Below are 17,367 nucleotides of genomic sequence, written 5' to 3'. Positions count from 1 at the left end.
TTAAAAAATAATAGTTACTAAATGGCTAACAGAAGAAATAAAATCATGATAAGACAAAAGCTGATGAAAAGAAAAAAACACACACAAATTGTTTTATATTTATAATAATATCAACTTAATTTTAAAAGTTGTAATTCTATAGAACCAATCAAGAAATCTCAAGGTTATGTCACTGCCTATAATACAACCTGGAACTAGTAAAAGCTTAAATTAAATTATGATGCAAATGAATGACCTTGGGAGGTCACCTCTGGCCCAATCTCCTCACCTGATGCTGTAGATTAAAGACCTGAGCTCCCTTACCTACAAGGAAATCAGATGTGATTTAGTAGAAATTCCAGTGATTTCAGCAGAATGCAAAAGGTGCTGACATCCAAATGAATGAGGTCCCTGAAAAACTGGGTTTGTTCATCATACTGACATTTAATGTATTTCTAATTGGTTTCTTGTACAGTTTTTAAAAACTATTTTCAACTGATAGGTAAACTATGCTTTTACACCTTTGATAAGGATATAGTAAACATTTTTTCCCACTTATATGGGATACCAAGAGTGATCAAAATCAGAGAGACAGATAGTAGAGTGATGTTTACCAAGTTCTCAGGGCAGTGGGGAATGGTGAGTTGTTTAAAGGGCATAAAGTTTTGGCTAGTGAGATGCAAAGAATTCTGGAGATGGATGGTTGTGGTAGTTATACAACAGCTACAACAGCGTGAAACTACAAATACCATGAAAATGTATGCTCAAATATAATAAAGAGGTTAAATTTTGTCACTTGTATTTTACCACAATTAAAAGGAAAATTAAAATTTTTAAGTTAGTAGGCAGTTTTAAACATTTTTCTGAGAGACGCGCCGGGCTGGAGACGCCAGCAGCGGCCACCACAGCCAAGCCAAGCCAGACTCGGGCGGGCTCGGCGGCGACAGCGAGACCAGGCGAGCGCGGGCGGCCTCGAGTGGCCTCCGATGCGGCGCAGCGTGAAGAGGCGCCGGCGCCGGCCCCGGGCCGCGGCCGCCCGGGGCGGCGGCTTTAGAGCGGGAGGAGGGGCCGGTCTGGAGGCGCGGGAGGAGAAGGTGGTGTACTCCTGGTCGCAACTGTCGCTGGCCGACAGCACCAAGGCGCTGGGCGATGCCTTCAAGCTGTTCATGCCCCGCAGCACGGAGTTCATGAGCTCGGACGCGGAGCTCTGGAGCTTCCTCTGCAGCCTCAAGCACCAGTTCTCCCCGCACATCCTGCGCAGCAAGGACGTCTATGGCTACGCCTCCTGCCGGGCCCTGGTGCCTGACCCCCCGGAGCCCCCTACCGCCCGCGGCCTGACGCGCCGGCCGGCCCCGCGCGCGGCCGCCAGGAGGAGGCGCCGCGGAGCCCGGGCGGCCGCCGCGGGCAGGAGGCGGCCCCGGCTGCCCTGGCCGCCTCCGCAGTCACCGCCGCAGCTGCTGCCGCCCCCGCCGGCCCCCGAGGAGTCCTGCCCGGAGAAGCCCTCGGCGCCCGAGCCCTGCTTCGGGGGCCGCACCCTGGAGGAGATCTGGAGGGCAGCCACCCCGACGCTGACCACCTTCCCCACCATCCGCGTCGGCGGCGACGTGTGGGGCGAGCGCAGCCTGGCGGCGGCGCGACGCAAGGCGCGCCAAGTCCTGCGAGTGGACCTGGAACCCGTGGTGAGGCTCCACCGCTTCCCGGTGCCCCGGGCGTGAGGCGCCGCCCTGAGGGCGCCTCCTGCAGGTCCCCGGCCCAAGATGGAGTTTCTGCTTGGAGAAATGAACAAGTGTCAGTCGAGTGTTTACAGACTCCTCCAGGACCGTCCCCTAGTGCACTTTACGCGCGAGGAAGTCCCGGGATGGCTTCCCTGCCCCGCGCCCCCGGGATGCGGCCCCGCGTCTGGAACTCCGGGACAGGTGTACCCTCTGCCGCCTCCCCGCCCCGCGTCTGCGAAGGGGGAGACTGCAGGACTCACAGGGGAGGTCCCTTTGCTTCCGAACCCCAGATTGAGAAGTCTCCAGGACTATAGGGGCAGATTGGTTTTCTCCCTTTCGGACTCTACCTCACTGGTCTGGAAGTCCTCCGAAGAAGTCATTCTTTTCCAAAGGAATTTGTTTTCGTGCTTGTGTAATAAAAGCCAGAATTTGCTTGCTCTTTAACCCCCGCCTCCATTTTTCTTTTTGACTGCCACCCCTCTTTCTGGACGGAAGATCAAACATGTTTTGTGGTGTTGCACTAGTTTGTGCTCAGGGTATTCTGAATCCCACTCGTTTCTGAATTTTTACTGAATTTCAAAGCTTTGACCAAGGATTTTTTTTTTTTTTGAGAGGTTCATGCTTGACTGTTAGTAATGCAAGGATTTATATGGCTTTGATTTTCATGGGCTCAGTGATTACAAACAAAAGAGATGTAAAGTCCAATTGCTTAACGTTTTAAAGGTGTTTCTAAAAGATTTTATATTGAAGTTTAATGTTTATATTTACTGAGCTCCTAAAGCAAATGGTAGAATACTCATACAAAGTTTTGTTTACGAAAAGTTGACTTGTTGAATTCTTTTTTAATTGAATAAAAATTGAAGTGCATTGAAACCACATGGCTTGTGATTGGGGGAAAAAAGAATCGTGAAGAACTGGTGTTGGTTGCAGGAATGACTGGAATTCAATTGGAGATAATCTGGCAACATGTCCTGGTCAAACATAAAAATCCAAGAATGTTAATGAGAAGATAATATGTTTTAAAATTGAAGTCACATAGGAGAGATGAATGTGTGTAAACGTGGTGAATAAAGTGACAAACAGAATACCCATTAGAAACCTCAACATGATCTATATAGAGAAGGGTGGGGGCATTTCTTGGTATCAAGTAACTGGTTGAAGTTACTTTGGGCAAAATAGATCCCTTTGTTTTTATTGTTGGATAACAAGAAATGCCAAGACTAGTATTCATCACATTTGTAAACGTTATGACAATTAGTTGACTTTTTTTGTCCTGTGAATTTTCTTATTTTCCATTCATAGTTACGTTCAGTCTTTGTTTGATAGCTGAAGGCCACAGAAATCAAACAGGCAAGCCACCCAGAGTACTGACCCTTATTTTACACTTTTGTAATAGTGTGTATACCATATGGCCTAGTGTGGAATTCTTGATTATCCAAGTGCCTTTGGTCAATGGTGGCAGCAAGACTTAATGGTTATTAGACAGTGGTGCCACAGCCAGCTTTTACTGCAATACCTAAAGGGTCAAGTAGTGTTTTTGTACCACAGTTATTTCAAATTCAAGTATTCTGCCATGGAACTATCCATACTGGGCTGGAACTTGGCATGTGAAACCCTCAATACAAAGGTTTATCTCTGCTTGGCAGCTTATTAGGAGAATAATGAGAGTTGTGATTTTTACTCTTGTTTTCCTAGAATTCAAATGGCATAGCTTTCTGAAATAATTATTTTAAGTTTAATAGTCCATAGTAAAAATGTTGTGACTTTCATTTCAGTGTTCTTGTTTTGAAAAAAAATTATATATATACATATATATATATATATATATATATATATATATATATATATGACTTTATGCCAGTTTTCCAGTAAGCCTCATAGTCTTATTCACTACTCAATGATGATGCATCCTTACAAACACTGTCACATGGGTAAATAAAAAAGTGAATAATTACTTAGAAGATGGAGAGTGTTAAATTATAGTTGTGTGATAGGAAGCTGAGACATTTTTTTGGTTATTAGCTTCCATTGCCAATTGTATTTCATATACATAGGAGTTTCTTTCCAAAAATATATTGTTAACTTTTATAGCTAACTAGCACCTGAAAAAAATGTATTGTACCATTTCACTATTGTATATAGTTTTATAATAATTTTTAAAGTAAATCCAATGGCCATATTAGAATGTAATTTCAACATGTAGCTTATCTAGATAGTTTTCCTGAGGATTGTGAAATTAGCTGAGAATAACTTTTCTCAGCACACAACTGAAACATAACCAGTGACACCTTGCATTTATTTTGACTGATATTCTTGACATTTATTTCCTCTTACGCCTTGTTACTTTAGTGCACTTGAAGTGTGTAAATGCTTTTTTGGCTTATTGGGGTTATCTGATTTCAGTTGGAATCTGATTGCCCATCTTGAAGTCAATATGGTTCATGTGGACTATTAAATAATGCCGTTTCTAGTTTGTGAAGTAAGATGTAAGAAATATTTTTGCCAAGTTTTCTTTAGCAAAACCTATCTTGCAACTTCTAAAATGTGGAGAAACATCAGATATAGTTGACTAGTATGTTAATAGGAAAGTGAAAGTATTTTATGATTACCTTTGGGCAGAATGTGAAAAGAAACTTGGCATAGTGGCCTTTATGGTGAAGCATCCATTAATTGTCTCTGAAGTGAGTCTGTAGCTTAGCTTGTGTATAGTTTTTTTTTTGTTGTTTTGTTTTTTAAAGAAGTTCCATTTGTTTGTTCTCTTGCCTTCATTTATATCTCATATGACACAAGTAGAGGAGGAAGCTAGGAGGAATTTTATCACCTTGCTATATTTCTGTTTGATTTTTGACTTTTGGGTGCCTAAATGTGACTGGCACAATAAATAATCTTTTTGGTATTTTTTACATTCCTTCCTAACAACCAGCAACTCATTTTCTATGTCACTAAAACCAGTAATGTCATGATTGTGAGGGCAAGCTTCATCATTGATAGTGCAAAGTGTTGCTGTTGTGGCGTGTATTTATTTTTGTTTGAGTACTCTATTGGACAAGTGTAACTTAAGCTAGTGGCACATACTTGTTGATTTGCTATGAGCAAATGTTAGTACTATTTTTTCAGAAAACTCTTCAATAAAATCTTTTAAAATCATTGAATACAAAAAGTCTGAGCAATTTTGAACTCAAAAGGTTTTTTTGGTCGTTTTAAGGGTTGGGTTGCCACCGCACTCTTTAAATTGATAATTTTTAATGATCATATATACCTAACATTTGCTTTATTGGTGTGTTGAAATATTTTTTTTTATAAACTGTTATGTCTTAATTGCATTAGAAAGCAATTGTTTGTAGTGGAACTGAAGTGTTTCCCTGGACAGTTTAATGTGCATATGATTAAGATTTACAATTTGGTTGTACTTTGCTTTTTAACTTATTAACTGTAAATAAATTTTAGAGAATAAAAAAAAAAAACATTTTTCTGAAGTTCCTAGATATATCATTATCTTCAACAAGTTGATTTAGACCCTCAAGTTATATATAAATAAATATATATATATAGTCATGATAAGAATATATATATTATTGATATAAGCACACCTATATGTATTTCAAGTGCATAAATTGTATATTATTAGTAAATAATATATGAGCTTATGGAAGTTAAGCATTTGTTATCTTCCCAGTGGCATATGTGAGTTATGGTACATTGGGATCTAGAAACATATTTGCTTTTAGTAAATAGAGAAATGGTGTAGAAATCACTAGAAGAGTGGGTGAAGTTTTAAAACATTGCAGGAAGCAAAATATTTTTATTATCAGAAAAACATAATCTCTGTTTAACATCATTACCTTTAAGATTCATGTATGCTATAATCTCTACATTCATACTGACAGACCACAAAGAATAAGATTCCAACTGTCTGGTCAAATGAAAATATCATTTGAAAATTATCTTGATTCATAAATTTGGTTTATTTTATATATATATATATATATATATATATATATATATATATATATATATTCTCCAGTGAAACAAAAACCAAAAAATCATTTAGCACATCTATTCCTTTGGGAATTATATTTTAAGATTTATTTTTATTTTTCTATAATGTCTAATTATGCCAAACAATAAGACTTATTAACAAAGACAATATCAAAATTACAGCACGTCATTAAGTTTTACAAATGAATAAATAAAAACCATGAATAATTCATACATCTAATCTCCACTCAGTTATAAAGAAATTCTAATAAAAGTATTTACTGAAATTTTTTTGCTTTTGGTCTTTGTTAATCAAAGTTTGATCAGGTATCATGAGAATTTGCTAGATGTGGAGACCTCCAGACTTCAGCAGACCTTGTTTATTCCCTAGTGGCTCTTGTGTACTTCAAAGTTTGCAAATACCTGCCCTGGAATATGCAAAGGTAAATCATAAACATTTTTTGATATGATGCTCAAAGGGGATCAGATGAAAGCAGAAATGGCTTATTTTTTAATGTCTTTATTCTAAGTTCTTAGCTGGTAAAACACTTTCTCTTCAAGCAACTGGGCATTGTGACATAGAATCCCTGACTTTCAACTTTTGAGATCATCAGGTCAGGGGAAAAAATAGAGAAAAACATAATTAGGATTGTCCTAAAGCACAGGCCCCTGCGGAAAGAGACTTCTGCATCAGCCCCAGGAAGATTTCTAGATTTCTGCCTACAGTAAATAACATATCAGTGCTTGTTCACCACTGAGCAGGAGGCTGAGAATTCACAGCACATCATCTCTTCCCATCCTTAGGGTAACTGTGCAAAGGTCTGGCCCTTTTTGTTAGAAGAGTAAGAATGGATGGCAAGAATACAACACAGCACACAGCCCATAGGCTGGGCCTTCTAGCAATTTCTGTGAAACAAGAGTCAGTGCAGGAGTCTAAAGAACCCATATGAGGTGAAATGTGAAAGTATAGGTTGGACCTTTTCTTTTAGTCTTTAGATAAGAAAGTGGAGCTCTCCAAAGTCAACATGGACAGCATTCAGACTTCCGTGGGTTAACAGCAGGTGCAGAGCCAGTTGCTACTCTCCTGCTGAGAGTCCATGAGATGGAGTGAGCCTGGGCAAGTAGGTGCCAGCCAGGATGAGGCTTTCCACCCTCTGCCTAGGGTACTGGGCACACAGTGCAGAGGACCAGATCTGGGGGCAAGGCCAGTGTGCAGGAGCATGGCCATCACAAGGGGCAAGTGTACTGGCTTCTAGGAATGGCACACTTTGGTCTTATCCCTCTCCTGGTACCTTCCCAAATTAGGACAAGAGGAGAGCTGCAAGAAGCACTGCAGGCCCAGGGACTTCATGTCCCTTTGTTAGCTCAGCTTGGTGTGGTGGCACCAGGGCGTCATCTCTTGCAGTTTCCACAGCAGTACCCATGGTGGGGTACACTGAAGACCCACATTATGTGCACTGCACTTCTCTCTCAGCACATCTGGGGGACAGGAGAAGACAGTGGGCTTAGTGAGCCCTTCTCCAGACCTTGGAAATGTGTTCTTGGAAGCAGAGTCAGTCAGAACAATTCTCATCACAGAAAGCAGGGCTTATCTGTCCCCAGAAGTGGTGAAATGAGTTTAACAGGGTGAAAAGGGGCCTTCTTGCAAAACCTGGCTCAAGAGGGTGTGGGCAGCATTTCTAAACCACCTGAGGTTTTGACCCTACAGAAAAAAAAAAGTTCTCAACTAAAGCAAAAATCAAGCTTAAAAAAAGTAACATTACCAAGAATTTTTAAGCTAAGTCATAAATTGAATATGTAGTTTTTAGATCGTCTTTGGACTTGAAAGGAAAAATTTTCACAGTATAAAACTAAACCCTAAAAATTCAATGATCATCTGAAATTAGCAAATGACAACTGGAAAACTGCAAATCTAAAGTAAGAAAATGAAGTGTTGAATTCAATATGGAAGTGATTTGATTTACTATTATTGACCTATGAATGCATTTTTGGACTACATCTATTGAAGAAACTGTCATTCTAACATTTACTCTAAACTTGTAAAAGTGATCCATATTACCTGAAATACATTTTTTAAGGTTTGCTTAAGTTTTAATCATGCAGTTTTTTATATTCCCACCGAATCTGCTAATTACCATTTACTTACCCAGTGTACACATAATGAACAGCATTTTATCATCATTAAATTTGTCTTTTAACTAAATTGACATGCTTACTAAATGAAGTAATTGGTACAAGAAATTTGTATCAGGAAGACTCTGCTGAGTCAAAATATTCTGTAATCTATTGAAGAAATTACTTAACAAGAAAACACAAAGTGACAGCTTTAAGAGAATGAAATTAAGGGAATACAATGGTTAACCAAAGCAAGAGGAAAGGCCGTAATTCCAGATAAAACAGTTTGCAGATATTTCCTAGAAATGATTAAAAACATGAATAATGCAAAGAATGTTTTCATCTTCTATCTTCTTTTGCATATCTTGTCCTTCTACCTGCATCTTCCTTACAATAATTTTTTTCTCCTGTGGTGTTATTCTAAATTACAAAAGATACAACTCATTAGCACCTTTGGCACTAAATCATTTTAAATTAAAATTTGTTTATGTATTTCACATCTCAATCAGATGCTATTTCAGATTGAAACTGCACTTCCCTTTGCCTTCTTTTAAGACCCATTTATGGACATAGTGCCACTCAGTCAGAGTATTGCATTTTCATCAGAAGCGTCCACCTGCTGTCAGAACCATGAAGATAGCCAGGCAGATAGCCAGGATCATTGATTCATTTTTTCAGAGCAAATTTGCTGGAGACTTTTTAATGTAATTAGCTAGAGATTTATTAATGTTAGTTAAACAATTAAAATAACCAACAGAATTTTCACATAGATTTTCCAACATTTTCCCTGATTCCTAGTTTATTTATTGTTTTACATGTCTGGTTTGTTTCTTTCCTCAGAAGAACAGCGCATATATAATTGAATGTCAGTTACTGAGAAGAAGCGTGTGATGGAACATCATTGTGTATGAAGACAAACTGCTTGTCTATACACTCAGTGAAGTAGAAAGTAGAGTGACGTCAAAAGGCCATGGGACTGAGAATCATAACAATAAATTTCAACTCAGGTACAGAAACATAAAATAACTTGCTGGCAGTAAAACTGGTAAAAACAAAACAAAACAAAACAAAACAAACAAAAACCAGAATTCCTACCCAAGTCTGCCGAATTCCCAAGCCCCGAACATCAATTGCATTATACAAATACCTCTTTTGGTTACTCTACATATTTTCCCTTTCATTGTTCTCTGTCTTCAAATAAAAGAAAACTACAGACCAATATCTCCAATGAACATACATGCAAAAATCCTCAATTAAATTCTGGCAAATCAGATACAAAAACGAATCAAAAAGATCGTGCATCATGATCAAGTAGGATTCATCCCTGGGATGCAAGGCTGGTTCAGTATGTGGAAATCAATAAATGTTATTCACCACATCAATAGACTTAAAGAGCCATATAATCATCTCAATAGACACAGAAAAAGCATTCAACAAAGTACAGCATACCTTTATGTTCAAAACACTATAAAAACTAGGGATAACAGGAACATACCTCAACATTGTAAAAGCTATCTATGATAAGACTCAGGCTAGCATCATTCTAAACAGAGAAAAATCAAAGACATTCCCTCTAAAATCTTGAAAAGACAGGGATGCCCTCTCTCACCACTTCTATTCAACATAGTTCTCAAAACACTGGCCAGAGCAATTAGACAGATGAAAGAAATTAAAGGCATAAAGATAGGAAAGAAGAACTTCAATTATCACTATTTTCCGATGACATGATCCTATACCTAGGAGACTCAAAAGGTTCTACCAAGAAAATTCTATAGCTAGTAAATGAATTCAGCAAAGTGGTAGGATATAAAATCAACATGCATAAATCAAAGGCATTCCTGTATATCAGTGACAAATCCTCTAAAATGTAAATGAGAACAACTGCCCCATTCACAATATCCTCAAAAAATAAAATAAAATAAAATACTTGGGAATCAACCTAACAAAAGAGGTGAAAGATCTATACAATGAAAACTACAGAACCCTAAAGAGAGAAATAGAAGTAGACCTTAGAAGATGGAAAGATATACCTTGTTCATGGATAGGCAGAACTAATATCATTAAAATGGCCATATTACCAAAAGTTCTCTATAGGTTTAATGCAATGCCAATCAAAATCCCAATGGCATTTCTCAGAGAAATAGAAAAAGCAATCATGAAATTTATCTGGAGAAATAAAAGACCCAGAATAGCAAAAGCAATTCTAAGCAGGAAGAGTGAAACTGGCAGTATAGCAATACCAGATTTTAAACTATACTACAGAGTAATAGTACCAAAACCAGCATGGTACTGGTACCAAAACAGGCGGGTAGACCAATGGTACAGAATAGAGGACACAGAGACCAATCCAGAAAATTACCTTATATTAGACAAAGGTGCTAAAAGCATGCAATGGAGGAAGGATAGCACCTTCAACAAATGGTGCTGGGAGAACTGGAAATCCATATGTAACAAATGAAATTGAATCCTTTTCTCTCACCTTGCACAAAAGTTAACTCAAAATGGCTCAAGGAGCTAGGAATCAAACCAGAAACTCTGCATCTAATAGAAGAAAAAGTTGGTCCTAATTTCCATCTCATGGGGTTCTTTCTCCAAATTCCTTAATAGGATGACTATCGCATGAGAGTTAAAATCATGAATCAACAAATGGGACATATTCAAATTAAAAAGGTTTTTTCTCAGCAAGAGAAACAATAAGAGAGGTAAGTAGGGAGCCTACATCCTGGGAACAAATATTTACCCCCACACTTCAGATCGAGCTCTAATCTCCAGAGTATACAAAGGACTCAAAAAATTAAACAAAAAGAAAACAAATAACCCAATCAACAAATGGGACAAGGACCTGAACAGACACTACTCAGAGGAGGATATACAATCAACAAATACACACAAAAAAATGCTCACCATCCCTAGCAATCAGAGAAATGTAAATTAAAACCACTCTAAGATTCCATCTCACTCCAGTAAGAAAGGCAGCAATTATGAAGACAAACAATAACAAGTGCTGGTGAGGATGTGGGGAAAAGTGTACACTTGTACATTGCTGGTGAGACTGCACATTTGTGCAGTCAATTTGGAAAGCAGTATGAAAATTCCTTGGAAAACTGGGAATGGAACCACCATTTGACCCAGCTATTCCCCTTCTTGGACTATACCCAAAAGACCTAAAAAGTGCATACTACAGGGACACAGCTACATCAATGTTCATAGCAGCACAATTCACAATAGCTAGACTGTGGAACCAAACCAGATGTCCTTCAATAGATGAATGAATAAAAAAATGTGGCATTTATACACAATGAAATATTACTCAGCACTAAAAAATAACAAAATCATGGCATTTTCAGGGAAATGGATGGCATTAGAGCAGATTATGCTAAGTGAAGCTAGCCAATCCCTAAAAATCAAATGCTGAATGTCTTCTTTGATATAAGGGGGGGGCAACTCAAAACAGAGCAGGAAGGACGAGCATGAGAAGAAGATTACCATTAAATAGGGACAAGAGGTGCGTGAGAATGGGAGAGAGAAGGGGAATTGCATGGCAAATGGAAGGAGACCCGCATTGTTATGCAAAATTACATATAAGATGGTGTGAGGGGGAAGAAAAAAAGAGAGAGAGAAATGTATCACAGAAGATTGGGTAGAGAGAGGTGATGGGAGGGGAGAGTAGGGGAGAGTGGGATAGGAAGAGTAGCAGAATACAACAGACACTAGTATGGCTGTATTATAAACGTGGCTGTATAACCAATGTGATCCTGCAATCTGTACACATGGAAGAATAAGAGTTCATACCCCATTTGAATCAAATGTAAGATATGTCAAGATCATTGTAAGGTTTTGAGCAACTAATAAAATTTTTTTTTAAAAAATACACCTTATAAAAAGTCAATGACAGTGGGGAAATCATTCAAAAATCTGTTGTTAGGATCAAAAATCAAAAATATGATTTTACAAAGACATTCAAAAATATAGTAGTATTTTTCTCTGATTATAAAGACTTTTCTTAAAATGTACTACTCTAATGGTAGAAACTTTGACACAGTGCTTCAGCCACTTCATAGTAAAGCCCACCTCAAGGGTATGACCAACAATGCTGCCTTCATTTTGTATTTGCATTATTACATTTTTATCAGCATCAGAGGGAGAAAACCCTCCAGAGCTAACACAAAACTCTCAGCAATATTACGTACAGGAGCTCAGAGGATACAGATAAAATGTTTCTATGTATAGTGATCTGAATTCAAGGAAGAATATAAAGCATATGGCCAGCCAAATGCAGGCATACTCTCATTCCTGCAACTCTCTGCTTTATGAAATAATATCTTTCCCTGGCTTACACATTATAAAATGATGATGTGTCTTCACTTTGCAGGATGAGCTTTCCCTTCCTACATCTCCTAAATTGTTGCCCAACTGACATCAATCTCTTCCAGCAAATTTGAGAGCCCGTAGCTGCAGGTTTAAGAAATAATACACCAATTACCTGTTTCCCACTACATCGTGTTTCTAGTTGCCCTCTTTTACAGAGTGGCATCATGGCACACGCATAGTTTATAAGTTCAACAACTGTAGTCCCGGTCCTGAACAATGACTCATGCAGTCAATGTCACTGGGGGAGATGGCAACAGGGAATAGAAAACATGCACCTCCACATAACAAGATACAAAATCCAGATAAACTGAAAATGCAAACAGTAGAGGTGAAAGAATTACAATTAGGAGAAATAATATACCCTCCTCTGGGAGGGAAGTAATACCAAACATGTAAAGTGCCTCTACAAATCATTAAGAGAAAGGGGAAAACAACACAATATTAAAATAAGCAATAATTCAGAAAAAATAATTCTTCTTGGATAAAATACAAATGTTCATCAAATGTAAATGAAATGGCCAATCTTACTATTAATCAGGAAAATATGAATTAAAATAATTGGCATTTGTATTTCCCATAGACTGATAATAAACAGTATGGTTTGATGATTGTAGAGAAAAGGAAACTCTTACACATCCCAGCTATGTTGCTAGCAATGCAATTTCTATCTGTTTGTCTATTTCTTTCTCATGGTAAAGTTGAGCTATATGCATATATGAGCCAACTGCAAAACAGGGAATATAACTCCAAACCCCTATTTCTTCACCTAAATAAACAAATTATAGAAGTCACATATAATTTTATTTTCCCAAGTTATCCTAAAATCACACACCGTACAACAACTAGACACGGACACCCTGATTTTTTTCCTCACCATAAAAGGACTCTTTAGGAGAAACAATAATAAAGTTAAAAGATGCATATTTCTTTGTTGAGTCTCAGTCCAAAGAAACTGGGACAATTACCCAAAATGGCTCAGTGTCCTCTTGGACTTATGCTCTGGTGAAAATAGGATCTGTCCACCTTTTTTGCTAATTTGGGCTCAAGAACTTCAACATGCAGATAATCTATTTTTTCTCATTATTAAAAATCCTTTCCATGCATAGAAGCCTAACTGTCCTTTCAATACCTACAGAACCATCCACTTAATGAAGTGTTTGTTTAGAGCACAATAAGGAAAGACAAATCACTGGAGACAAAGTTTTGCCAATGAAAAGACTTAAATCTCTGATCTAGCAAATAGCTCCTGCCAGGAAGTCTTATTTGTAGTTAGAAAATAATTTTCTACAAGCCATGCAACTTCTGCTGGATCTGTATTTAAGATGTAAAGAATCTTTTTTCTTGGCAACCTAAAAATGGAAATAAACTAAATGTCCTCTTCAGGCTGTAAGAACCTAAAGTGGACAGTAAAAGGCATAGTGGTTTTTCATTATGGAAAACAAAATCCTCTGATCCTTTCACTCATTGGCCTGAATTTCAAGTGTATAGCATTTGTAGAATAAGCATCTTCAGAATAACCTACTTTGGGAAGCTAACATGAAATACAATACATGGAAAATGTTTATACCCTTCATAAATAAGTCATCTGTTCAGATGTCCTATCTGGCCCTACTCCTCTCTCCTCTTTTCTCTAGGATTCCTTGGTACTTATTTTGAGGATATATTCCATTCAAATTGTTCTTGAGTTTGGAATTTTGACAAAAAGAATCTGACAAACAGGAAAAAACAAGTCCTGGTCAGGCCATGAAGTAACATGGTGTCCTAGCATTGCTACAACAAAATTTCTCAGTCTATCATTTTAGGGCTTGTGTTTTGGGAAGCTGTGAAGTCAAAGATCAGAGCTGGCATCTGGTAAGGGCCTTTGTGTTGCATCTCCTGTGGTTGAAGGGTAAAGAAAGACAAAAAAGGTGGAGGGGACAAAGTTCCATTATAACCGACTCATTCCCAAGATTGCATCACGAATCCATTCATGAAAGCAGAGGCTTCATGGCCTAATCACCTCTCACAGGGCTCTGCCTCCCAAAACTGTTGTATTGAAGATTAAGTTTCCAGCACATGTTTTCTGAGGGACAGGGTCAAATGAAATATTGTCTCCTCTGCAAATATTCACTTCACATATTCAGCCTTTGTCTTATTCCCAGTATATTGCAGTTGATTGATTTTTATAGTCAACCCTATCTTTTTGGTTTATTACCTTTTCTAACATGTGATTGACTGCTCACTTTTTCTCAAAGCAGTTTTTTTGGGGGGCTAGGCACCTGGCTGTACAGTTGGAGGTTATATTTTCCAGCCTCCTTTGCCATGAGGTGTGGTCATGTGTTTAAGTCTTGATGGTGGAAGAGAGTGGAAATGATGTTTGTCTTTTCCACTCCTTGGCTATAAAATCCTTATCATAGACTCCACTATGCTTTTTAATTTCCCTAATATCTAGAAGAAGAACTTAACAATTACTCAGAGTTCACTGTGAAGATGAGGGGAAAAAACCCTAATGGATAGCATAAAAGCAATAATGGAAAGATCCAATCTTTGAATGACACCAGAGCAGAACTACCTAACCTATCAGACTAACTGGACATAAGAGAAGAATAAAGTTCTCTCTTCCTTGGGTGACTGTTATCTGAGGACTTTCTGACATAGGTTGGCTTTCATGATAAGAAACACAGAAGAATCAATTTGTTTGAGAAATTATTACTATTTAAAATTATACCTTTCCTGGCAATAATTCCATTTGAATTTGGTCTTATGCTGTGTGAAAAAAAATTTCTTTTGCAGTCCAAAAATAGATAACCTAATTTTATAAGCCCAAGTCATTAGTGACAAATATTTAAAACAGAAATTTATTTATAATAACACACAATTTAATTATTCAACTGAAACTACTAATGGGTGAGAATTAATTTCCAATTATTGCTATAATATAAGTCAGGGGTGTAGGTGTGATGAAAGATGTGGCATAATGGAAAGGATGCAGGAACACAATAGTTCCAATTCAAGATCTCAGTCAGTAGCAGTGTGACTGGGGTCTCATTCCTGAATTTCTGAGTCTTCAAGTGTGTAGTGCATGCAGTATGGTAATATTACCATCCATGAAGGATAGTCTAAAAGTCATTAGCCTGGGAGCTTGGGCAGTATGAGGATAACCACTCAATACTTTAATTAGGAGTGATTTAATTAATGAGCTACTTGTATGTAGCAGCTGTAAAAAGCAGTCACAGTCACTGAAACACTCGTAAAAATGCTTCATCAACTATGTTGATGAAAACTCTCCTTTCTTATCCTATTGCAGTACCTCTTCTTGGGTTGTCTACACTCAGCAATGGTCTTGATCATCTCCTATTATTCTCAAACTCTGTGCTAGGATGTTTTCCCCTGTTGAAGTCCCTCATTGTTACATTTACATTGTTACATGCTGATTCTTTCCTTTTGGTTGCATGCTAATTAGAAAGAACAGTGGGTTTCGTTGTGGCATATTTGTACAAAACACAATAATCTGAGCAGTTTCAATGCTGATTATTACATGTAATTGCTTCAAAGTTTCTGCTAAATTCTGAATTTTAAATGAGAGTACTGCTAAAGAAGTTTGCATTCACCATGTTTCTTGTAAAACCCAAGCAGATACTCATAGATCTGAGATTCATTTTTCTTGGAATTTGGGGAGCATGGTAGCTCTTTGCTGGATCTTAATTCTGACTTTTTTTTTTTTTTTTTGCATTTGGTTTTTGGTCTGAGTCATTCCTTAGTTGAAGAGTGCAACCTGCAGTTTGGAGTGACGTGAAAACTCACTCTGTTGCATGGGAAAAGGCATACCCTGGTTGTCACTCAGCTCCTATGTGCCCTCTAGTTTTCCCAGGTTCTACTCTTGGAACAATTCACATGTACCTTTTGGGAGTGCAGGGAAGCACAGTATTTTACGTGGAAAAAATTTCTCTCTTAAAATTATATTATTATTTTATATTAATCAAATTGAAAATGTTTAAGGATTTTGTGGAAAATGGATGAAAAAACTAAGAGTAGAAGCCATAGGTAAGTCTCAATGAATTAAATCAAGTCCTTTAGGGTGTCAGGCTATTATCTACAACAAGCTGAATGGATTAATGAGATGAAAATTAGGGGTCATTTGATCCAGCTTATTGATTATGTGATCATGACTGCTTTGATAGAGCATATACAGAATCAGAGAGTAACAGTGAAGGTTGCCTGACTCAGCAAAGTGAAGGAGGCTGTTTCCAGACCTGGTAGATTGGTCCATCATTCAGAATGTTCTAGGACCCCATTCAAAGGAATAAACACATATATTTCTGTGAACACATAGATGGGCACAAATACATAACGATTTCTTGTATCTGCACAGTGGCATGAAATCACTTCACAATAATAGCCCTTCAACTTGCTCTTATTACAAAAAATATGGAAACTTTCAGTTCTCTCTAATCAATGTCAAAAAAAGAGGAAAAAGATAGAAAGCAGGTACTCATCATTTAGGGGATGACAGTTGAGGTATTTATCCCATTTTCTCCTGAGAAATTGCAACCAGGAGACAAATAGCCTTGCATGTATGCCCCTTCTAAAGCATCCCAAAGGCCAACTATTGCCCTGCTGATCTTGGGAGGGTTTACTGAACCAAAATTATCACAGACAGCCTCAACTTGAACTGCCTCTGTTAAAGGTTCTGAAAAGTAGCATAGGTGTGTCCTGCCAATTTCACAGCACTATGCAAATCTGAAAATTTCTATAAGAAATTACAAAGAACTGAAAAACAATTCCTGGGGGATGGGGTGTGACTTAGTGGTACTGCACTTGTTAGAGAGGCACTGGGTTTGATTCTCAGCATCTCAGGTAAATAAATAAAATGAAAATCTATCAACAACTGAAAAAATAAAAAAAGAACAATTAAAAAAAAACAATTAGAAATTTTTTCAAAATGTTCATGGTGTGTCTTTACAAAATGGAGACTAAGTTTTAACTGCATGGAAGCTTGTGTTCCTATCCATGTTTGAAAGGCTTAGCATATTGCCTAGAATACAGAAATTATCCAAAAGAAAGGCTATCAAATGAAGGAATGAGCTAATTAAATAGCAATGGAATCTTAGGAAATAAGCATGCATTATCTCTAACTTAACTACCATTAATATATTGGTTCAATTTTCCTCTAGCTTTTTGATTCCTATCAGTTCTTCATGAAAAATAATTATATAATAACAACATTTAC

At 37.7% G+C, this 17,367-nt stretch overlaps 1 protein-coding gene and 1 pseudogene across 1 annotated transcript; both read left to right on the top strand.

The window, feature by feature from the left end:
- Positions 1–965: 965 nt before the first annotated feature.
- LOC143410977 (coiled-coil domain-containing protein 71L-like) lies at positions 966–1,694 on the top strand. Its single transcript, XM_076871824.1, has one exon. The coding sequence runs from the start codon at positions 966–968 to the stop codon at positions 1,692–1,694; it is 729 nt and encodes a 242-aa protein (XP_076727939.1).
- A 42-nt stretch (positions 1,695–1,736) lies between these two features.
- The window catches only part of LOC143410667 (ribonuclease H1 pseudogene), a 49,019-nt pseudogene continuing 33,388 nt past the window's right edge, over positions 1,737–17,367 (top strand).

Source organism: Callospermophilus lateralis, chromosome 11 (genome assembly GCF_048772815.1).
Source record: "Callospermophilus lateralis isolate mCalLat2 chromosome 11, mCalLat2.hap1, whole genome shotgun sequence".
In the NCBI taxonomy this organism is placed as follows: Eukaryota; Metazoa; Chordata; class Mammalia; order Rodentia; family Sciuridae; genus Callospermophilus; species Callospermophilus lateralis.
Note: the sequence above shows the minus strand (reverse complement) of the source record. Positions and strands in the feature narration are given on the sequence as shown.

Excerpts from the sequence above, each read along its gene's own strand:
- LOC143410977 (XM_076871824.1), top strand. The coding sequence starts at position 966 with ATGCGGCGCAGCGTGAAGAGGCGCCGGCGCCGGCCCCGGGCCGCGGCC.